At 39.7% G+C, this 9,961-nt stretch overlaps 1 protein-coding gene across 4 annotated transcripts in view; it reads left to right on the top strand.

Moving 5' to 3' along the window:
• kcnq1.2 (potassium voltage-gated channel, KQT-like subfamily, member 1.2) overlaps nucleotides 1-9,961 on the top strand; it is a 191,783-nt gene that overhangs the window by 48,005 nt on the left and 133,817 nt on the right. For 3 of the 4 annotated variants that reach the window (XM_032523241.1, XM_032523238.1, XM_032523239.1), the window contains exons 13-14: nucleotides 578-631; nucleotides 1,015-1,126. In XM_032523241.1, coding sequence (XP_032379132.1) covers nucleotides 578-631; nucleotides 1,015-1,126 — 166 coding nt within the window. The remainder of the gene's footprint in view (nucleotides 1-577; nucleotides 632-1,014; nucleotides 1,127-9,961) is intronic. The other variant, XM_032523242.1, reaches the window with a different exon arrangement.

The following is a 9,961-nucleotide window of genomic DNA, read 5'->3' as shown; positions in this document are numbered from 1 at the left end:
CTCTCTCTCTCTCTCAATCTCATATTGTGCTTCCGGAGTTTGGACAATGTTAAACAAACTCAATGATTGAATACGAGAGAGGTTGAATGGATTTAGCTTGAATTGGACTGGTCTTTCATACAGATTTTCCTCTCCATTCTTTATCACAATGGAGGCCTGGTGGTTTGGTGGAGAGACTTGTCAAACTCAGACGCTGACAGTCTGACTGCAGGTCAGGACCTCGCTACACATGTTGTTCTTTGCTGTTGTTTTTAGCCATGCCAGCAGCCAGCCAGCTGCACTGTTGAACTGGAGCACTGCAATATCTGTTTCCTCATATACTGTTCCAAAATATTTAACTCGAATACTTTTTCCCAGCTGCCATAAGATAATTCCACTCTAAAATTACTTCTTGTATATATCTTTTTGTATATAGACATTTTGCAGCCTTTTTAAAAACGGCATGTTAATTCAGGACTTCTGTTACTTCTATTACCAACGGTTGAAACGGAAGAACTGATATAAAAGGTGTTTATTTAAACTTTTTTCCTTTCATATTTTTTTTCCCTTTCTTTTAAATATTTTTGCACGGCATCAGGCCCTCCTCAACATTCTTGGTCGTCTTTCACTCTGAGCTGCCCTGGCTCTCCAGGTATCTTTCTGTTTCTTATTGTCTGCTTCATGTTTTGTCATACTCAATTCATATGTGTTAAAATTATAGCTGCACTTCTCATCTTATTTTGCCTTGGACCACAATATTGTCATTAGTCTTGACATTTCCAAACTATTATTTCACTTAATCTATTAAATTTATTTCTCTTTGATGTAAAAAAAACTATGTGCACTAAAATTTACTTGAGCTTTTACATATATCTGGTGGCTTCAGAACTATACACTGCAACAGTAACTTGAAAATTAGTTAATTGAAAGAAACATTTCCCCCGTATGTATTAAGCTTATTAAATTTGTGTATACAGTTTACCAGCCCAGTATGAGTGTACTGAAATTATTAACTATTTTCTCTTTCCTGTGCAGTGAGAAGGAATCATGATGACAGCACCTCCATCGACATCTCCCGTGCCAACAGCTTAAGCGACGAGCTGGACTACATGACTGAGGACATTCCCCTGCCGGTGGTGAAAGCTCAGTAAGTCCCAGAACATGTCCCCCTCTGCTCTTCTCTGGAGCCATCATCTCCCTCCGATCTATCACCCGGCCCTCAATTCTTCGATGTACATAATACTGATTTCTCTACTTGGCGTAGTACCTAAAGGCCCTTTGTCAGACTAGAGAGCCCCTCTAGCTGCTCTCTAAATGAAGTTGTTTTGTTGAACTCTCTTGAGGGTTAAAGAGACTCTCGAGGGCCAGAGCCATATCAGGTACAGAGAGTTTTAAAGGGGATTTTCCCTTTAGTATTGAGGGAAATGTCAAAGAAATCACTCTCAATAGGTTGTAGGACAAGTTAAGGTACCGGATGGTTTGTCACCACATGCCCTAATAGGATTGAGAAATCACTGCTGTTGGTTGCTGTGTGAATTTCAAATGGTATTCCTTCCCCTTGCTTACCCGCTCATTCAAATGAGTTTCATTAATGTAATTCTGATGTAGTTAGATGTTTTTCGCTTCCTAAGGGAATTGCTGCTGTAGCAGATGTTAATAACTGCTGCAAAAACATTACCCATTATTTCACTACTATTTCCTGCTCATTCACCAGTATCAACAGACCAGTACTCCCACAACTACAAGTTTACACTATCAACAATCACTACGGGTGTTCACAAAGGAGAAACGTGGAACGACTTTACACGGATAACATGTCAACACTATTGTTAGGCTCAATCCCAGTAGTGGGAGACTGCTAAAGTGCCTTTCCCACTGGGACAGAGTCATGTAGCAGCATTGCATACAGATTAGATGATAACTTACTGAGCATGCAGGTAATACCAAGTCCCATGGGCAGTAGGCTAGGGGTTGTTAATAGAGCATGGGCTTCAACATTTTTTGAATGCTATATGGGGCTGTAGTTAATATTGTGTATGTGGTTGTTCCCCTTATTTATTATGGATATGGATAACCCACAATGCCTCAGGTGACAGCTCGTGTGCACTGAAGCCTTTAAGATGCATTTTGAGTGCTGTGCTGTGGCATGTTGACATGCAATATTTATATTGCACTTAGTCCTTTGAATGTGATTGTAGTGTATATGTATTTACCACATTTTAGTTAATGTGGGTCAACAGAGTTAGTTTTATTACTAGGCTTTGCCTATGACTGGTCACAAGTGTTGTTTTGGTAAGATAACTTTATTTACAGTCATTTGTGTCCTTTTGGCAGTTCAATTTTCTAACTAATCTTATTAGGCATTTATGGGCCATTTTGTAATGCAACTTACTTTATATAGGTTTTTTCAAATGGACTAAATTGGATTAGATGTAATAGCTATATAATGTGGTCCTTCCTAAAATATTGCACCAAGAACTGAATTTCCGGATTTAGGTAAACATCTGAAGGGCAATACGATTTTCCACATACCACAGAGGATCATGTTAATGTAAAAGCATTAACAAAACAAACGTTTACAGTAAAATGAGAGTTCTGAGCAGTAGACACTTCTTCTCTCTCTTTGACCTGCCCGTTTGTGGCACTGGTCCAGGAATCTCTCCACATAGCACTTGAATTCCACAAGGCACTGTACTAGCTCTACTTTTCTTTTTCTCTCTTTTTTCCCTTTTCTCCACTTTTCCATCCTTCTATCCACCCTGATCTTATCTGCGGGTCAGGGGGTAGACCATGGAAAATGTTATCCTTGAAATACAATTGAAAAAACCATGATGAGCCACAACCGAAACTCTTATTAATCATTTAGAATTTGATAGTGCCACTCCTGGAAAATGTGGTAACAGTTTCACATTTTATTTTCCGGGCTGTTTTTTGTTTTTTTAATTGGAGCCTATTGTTTACTTTTAATTGTTGAAGGACACAGTAAGTCTGGTAATGTTTGACACTTCCTATTGTAGGAAACATTAGTCCTCACACATAATGTTTATACTGTATTAATATCTAAAAGTATAGTGGCCATCCTTGTATTAAGAAAGCTATCTGAGACAGTTATGTAAGAGTGGTATAAGAAGTATTTAGATTAGGCCTGCACGATATTGGAAAAATCTTACATTGCAATATTTTTTCCCCCTACGATATATATTGCGATATGAAAAAAGAAAAAGTAATTTTTAAGAGATGACATTAATAGCTCTGTTTGGAAATAATAAATCATTCTCGACTACTGCGGTGATTTTGTTGGGGGAGTGCATCTACATAGAGGATAAAAATGAAAAAGGATCTTTTCTAATGTGAACCATTCTTTGTCTAACTTTCAAACTGGGAAAATACTCCACTACAAGTAAAAGATGTGCTGTATTCAATACCGTACTTAAGCAAAAGCATGTAAGTATTATTAATAAAATATACTTACAGCATCACAAGTAAAGGTAGTCATTGTGCAGTTCTATGGTCCCTGTAAGTGTATAACTATTATATTCTGCTGCATTGTATGTTGCATGTCACTGCCGTAGATGTTTAAGGTTGTGTTGCTTTAAACTCCTTTATATACTGTCAGGTAGTTTAATCTACAGCCACATGCATCATATTCTATTAAATCACCAAATAGTTGCTGTCCTGTGATAACGTATTTCTAATAACTTTTTATAAAAAACAACAACCCTGTTTTCAACTTTGTGACAATGCATGTTCCAGCTGATCCAATAGGTTTTCAAATAGTTTATTTAGTTTAAGAAGTAAGACATTTTGTTCAGCCCATTAATGTACTTGTACATTACATTACAATGTATGTATTCCTTCAGTTTATTACAAACATTAACATACAAAATTTAAATTGTATAAAATGTAAATACTTAAGCATACTAGTAAATTATGACGTGAAACAGCCCATAGCCTAATAATAGCGTTCCTCATTATCATTAATAAAACCTCTGTTACGGTCAACCATGCAGTGTACTATATTATTTCATGTTATATTTGGATCTTACAGAGTTAATTACAACACAAGCACGTTTCTAGATTTTCGGCCAGTTGTTTGATAATTATTGAAGTCCCTGAGTAGATGTAGGAATCATCTAGACATAAATGACAATGTTGAAAAAATTACTTTCTTTTTTGTGGGTGTGTCTGACCATTTGCGTGTGCATGTGAGACCTCTGGGTGTTAATGACTGAGTGTGTCAGAGTAAGTCATCCAGCTGCAGAAACAGATTGTCTATGTGTCTCAATTGCAGGGCTGCTATGCCCATACCTCAGCTGTAACAGCAAAGCTCAGATTTGGGCTATGCTCGGCACATTTCCATAACTGGTTTGTTTTGGCCCCTGTGTCACGCCACTGAGGACAGCACTGTCATTTGGCATCCTTATCTAGATTTCTACAGACAGCTACCAGATCCACCCATACTGCATGAGGTATCAGGATCAGCTTTCTGTTGTTTTATATATCCAGGAAATCAAGTTTCTCCACACCTTCCAGCTTTAATGTAAATTTGACATGAGCTGGTACTTTCCTCAGTTATCCTAGGTGCCTGTACAAATAGCCTTTATTCTACATTTCTGCTACCTCTATCACTTTGTGTGACAGCACAAGCTGGAATGTTCCACTGTTTGTTTGGCTTTGCGGAAGCAGACTACCCCCAAAATGTGTGTGTGTGTGTGTATGTTTGTTCACATGTTTGAGAGGCATCAATACAGCTGGCTGTGACGTCTCCGGGCTTCTGAAGAGGAAGTGGTGCAGGGCAGCGTCCGCACGCAATTGTGCCTTTCGCTCCTCTGAACCCAAAACAGACACACACCCACATAAACACATACAAGCATACATTTTCCCCTCTGTGAAGATATATCTTTATTATTGTTTTGTTTTGTTTGTTTAAAACCAGCTTATGGTGATTTGTAAAAACCTAAAAAAACAACAACAAACACACAAAAAACAAACACTCGTTCGACAACTGCAACATCATATTTCCCTTTTTACTGTAAACACTTCCTTTCCTATTTGTTTACTTAGTCCTGTTTTTTTTCTTTACGATTTAGTGTTTAAATGTACAGCTGTACATTTTACTGTTGTACAATTGATGAGATTTATTAGTTAAATGTTGAATGAAATCATAGCAAACCCCAGAGGGCCTGCTGATCATGAATCCACCCAAAAACCGATTGACATTTACGCTCTTGGAAAATGAGTAAATGTTTCCAAGTACACTTAATAGGCCCCAAACAGAGGAAGGCCTAGTTTAGTTGATTACAGTGATTGTGTCCTATATCTCTCTTCCTGCTCACTGCTGTAACACCCTTTTTTCTCTGTTCTCTGCATAACTGCATCCTCTGCCTTTCCATACCATACGTACTTAAAATACAAAAAAACAACCTCTCCTGGTTCTTTATCTGTCTAGCAGCAACACCACAGTAATGTCTGTCATCTTGTGACCGCAGGCACTCGGCCCTTCCCCCTGCTGGGTGTGGCCAGGTTCTGTACCCTCCTCCTCCTCCTTCTCGTGTCCTCTCAGACCTGTAAAAGCCTGCATGGGCCACCTGCAGGCAGCTCTTAATTAGTTCCCCTCTTACAAGCTAGCCGGAGATAAACAATGAAAACCCACTGCAGCGCTACGGGAGGGATTGCAGGCAGAGACACATGCATCATGGCCTGTCCTCTTCAAGTAGGGGCCTCTCTCTGCTGAGTACTGGCGTCTTTTGTGCAGAACAAATTGACTTTTTGTCTGTGTGGCCTCTGTATGCCTGTCTTGTACACTGTACTCTGATATTGATGGCATTGAGGGGTGTTTTAAACATGGTGTTTAGCCAAGAGGACAAATCTAAAGTGCATTCATGGTTTCCGTCACAGGAGTCTTTTTAAACCTTAAATATAGCCTCTACCCCAACTTTGTTCTCCAAAACATGTGCTGATGAAGAAGTTATTTTATGGGGCTTTATGCAAGATTCAACAGTGAATCTAATGTGAAAATATCCAGTAATTTCTAATATTGTTGATTTTGCTGCCAAGTATTAGAATAACAAACTAGACTAGGCAAGGGCCTCACTTTGGCGACATGCACAAGACACAAATGCACACACATATGCACACAGACAAACGGGTAGGGTAAGCTCCTTGGCCTCCTGCCCTGCATCAAGAAAAGCCCGGGTGCTACTGCTTTATGAAAAGATAGAGAAAGATACTAAGAAAGAAAAGAACAAATTGTGCCACAGTTTCTTGACTTTCTGCCAATTTCTAGAGCATAAAGAAAATAGTCTTGGCGCAGTAAAGCAGTCACACACTGATTCATATTCTCTGGACAACAGAGCTGTGCATGGAGGGATTCAGTAGTTAATCTCATTACACACTCTGGGCTTTTATACGGTTGCTGACCTCCACTCTACCTTTACTTACTTGGATGCATTAGAAATAGTTTAATTGCTCTCACTTTTCCTAATATACAACCAGCATAACTCCTACTGTTAAGCTGCAAATTTTTAAAATATGATTTAGCTTGTTCTTACAGGCAGTATGTTGAGGTTTGATTTCTGCAGTGTGTACAAGCCTCTAGTCGAAACCTTTTATATGTGGGCTAACGGTGCGTGTCTCTGGTTGACCTATTGTTTATATTGTTTCTACTATAGATGGATCCAAGGATTCCGACAATAAGAGAATCATCAATAAGAGAATCATCCTCTGATTCAACTCCCTGAAGGCACAAAAATCAAACGAGTGTTATCGCTATTTAGCTTCAGTGTATTGCTCAATGCCACAAGGACATTATACTGTAGCAATATATGTGGTAACTACAGTTGTCTGAATATGATTATCTTCTTTAGAATTACTCTTGCATCACAGACTACAAGTAAAAACTTCATCTGTCATCAACTTCCATTTGAAATTCAAGAACAACATACCTGGTAAACAGCTTTGACTTATAGCACCCCTTTGAGTTCCCTCGCTGAAAACAGAACGATGTCTACATGTAGAGTTATACTGGAAGGCCAAACAGTGACCAACAAGCAGCCAGAGACTACTTCTTCTTTTACAATTAAGCAAGGGAAGCCATGTTGTCCAGTGCTTCTGTGCAGATGAGGTTTACCATGCATTTTTACCCATTTCTACATTATTCCATGTCACAAGGGACTTTTCTGGTGTGATAAAACTTGCACATGCACAAATTGGGAGAATAGCCAGTGTTACTGCATTGCCGACTGCAATAAAAGTCATCTAAACAATAAATATTTTTGAGTGTTATATAGATTCCGTATATGAGAGACATGTGATACTTAGGCACTTATGAAAAAAGTAACAGTAAAATGTAATCTAACCTGTAAAACAAGTCTCTCATTGGAAAAGAGCGCACCAACCTAAATCACACGCTGTATACGACAGAGAAAAGATTATGCTCTGTGTAAAATGTTAGTGTTCTTCCACAGAGAAAGAATATTGGAGCCACTGGAGCAAATTCTCCTACCGCCACCAAAAAGAGAAACAGCAAGCCATCTTGTATGTTACCTGACACTCAGGGCAATAAAATGTATTTTCATGTAGTGCCTAATTAAAGAGTATGTTGAGTCATGCTTGACACTGGCCATCCTGCATTAATGAAGGCCCTCATGCTGCTGTTATAATGGGTAAGAGTGTTTACTCCCCCCTCAGTGGTGTTGGTGGTTCTGGAAGGGTTTTATGGCAATGGAATCATCAGTGACTGCTTTATGGCCTCTTACAGCTAGCAAGTACTGCAGAAACAAATCGTCCAGACCAACTATAAAGATACTCCCAACATGATCTCTACAGGACCTGCTGCATCCAGATTATTGACTGGTCTGTAGATGATATTAGTGCCATTTTAGTTTTATTAGCTCCACTTAAATCTGTCATGCCTACTGATTTGGTAATTATCCTGGTGTGGTGTAGTGGATCAGGGATTCAATCCCCAAAATCAGCATGTGTACCAATACATGAACTAGGCCACAGCTGCCGCAAGCCGGAGATAGGCAAACAAGACTTGGGATCATAACCCATACTTCAGTATTAGTTTTTCGCTTATGATGCTGTAGACAGACGTGTTGTTGTTTGTCCAAACAAACCGCGTGATTTTACTATGATTGTACTGTAGTCAGTTGCTCTGTTTGATAATCATATATCATTTTTCCTTCTCATTAATAACTAAAGAGGAAGCTAACACTCTTTTCATGTCTGGAATAGTGACCCATGTAATTACGATTCTTAATCATGGTAGTCCTTAGTTATAATTAACTCTTAAATTTAGCTCAGAAAACACTTGGTGTGTAATTTGGTGTGTTTTATGAAAGAAATACATTACAAAAGAACAAGTAAATGTTGAACATTATAAATTCAGTTTTTACTTTGTGAAAAGAGCCATTATGACATCACATCAAATAAATTGTCAATTGGTTCAGTTGAGAATACTTTTGGGGCCTATTACTGCTGTAACAACTGTGCAAAGAACCAGATCATTCAATACTTGGTTATTGGTGAGAAGGATTTTGTGATCTAATTTTTTTTACTTGACTTTACTTATGTAGAGTTCAGCACACAGGTGCAGTAGCATGGGTTGTTGTATAATAGTGCTTTCATTTATATATGTGTGTTGTCACACACTGGGCCCTATTTTGCACTCGGCGCAACGCAAAGCCCGACGCAAGTGTCTTTGCTAGTTCAAGAACGATGCAGTTGTCAATTATCCGTCCAGCGCCTACGTTGTTTAAATAGCAGATGCACCTGCGCCCATGGGCGTGCTGGTCATACAGGGAGGTGTGTTCAGGTGAATATTAGGCGTATTGTTATGTATTGTTATCTTGAGGCAGCTGGAAGGGAGCAAATTAGTAAAATGTTCCTAGGCTTATGCACAGTGCGTACAAACAGGCAAAAGGTTACATATAAAATATTACAGTGCAAATCTGCCATCATAATAGTAATGCAATTGTAAACTCATTCAACTCGGGTGTGACGTCATTCCCAGCTTCGGCTTCCAAGTTCTAAGGTAAAGGGAACGCACACTATGATCCTGCCGTCTTCTACTCTGACTGTAGAGAAATCAAAGTAAGGCCGGAGGATTCCCAGACTTGCCCTGTCTCTTAGAGGTGTGTCCCCCTCCCTGTTCTAATATTAGAGGCACCTGTATAAATACACTCTATCGTCTTTTGTGTGTATGTGTTTCTCTCCACGCTCTCTTCCTTCTCCTGTGCCGGGCTCAGTTCCTTCTTCACTCCTGTTAATGAAAATAGTATTCTGCAGCAGCACCTGAGTGGCCTGTTTGTACAGCCAATCCAATAGCCTTCAAAAACTCAGTTGGCCACCTTTTTTTGCTCAACTCTCTCAGCTCTTGTGCTCTCAGGTTTTCAAATAGGCCAGCCATGCCATTTGATGTGGGCTGGGGGGTTTATTCAGGTGTAGCGAGCAGTAATGCCGCCACCCAGCCTTCTTGATGTTGCGTCCATCCGCAGCCAGGTGCCAGAGCTTCGTCAGAGAGACTAGTGTTCCGGCTCTGGAGATGAATAGAGGGCCTGTTGATGGAGCTCGTCTGTGGGGCCCTGTGGTTTCTTCCCTCTTACACGCAGAAGCAGGGATAGACTACTGGCCAGGGCGTTTACCTGCTGGAGAGGAGGTTTTCTAAATGGGAGCTACAACTCTCTGGACCATGCTTTGCCCACAGGGGAACTTATAATATGGTGCTTGTATTTGTGTGTCCATGTGTCCCCATGTTTGAAAGTGTGGCCGCCCCACCTGTTAATGAACACCACTCTGTGTGTTTGAACTGGGTCAGTAGAGGTTGAGTTGGCTAAAATGGGCTGCCTGGCATCGGCTCAAGGATACGCCCTCAGATCACATTATGATGTTGGAGGGTTCCGATGTGTTTTCTTTGGAGGTGTGATTGTTTTAAAATATCCCTTTCCTTGTTCTATTTATATATATATATATATATATA

The sequence above is a fragment of the Etheostoma spectabile genome, chromosome 8 (genome assembly GCF_008692095.1).
Source record: "Etheostoma spectabile isolate EspeVRDwgs_2016 chromosome 8, UIUC_Espe_1.0, whole genome shotgun sequence".
NCBI lineage: Eukaryota > Metazoa > Chordata > Actinopteri > Perciformes > Percidae > Etheostoma > Etheostoma spectabile.
This window is presented reverse-complemented; position numbering and strand designations above follow the sequence as displayed.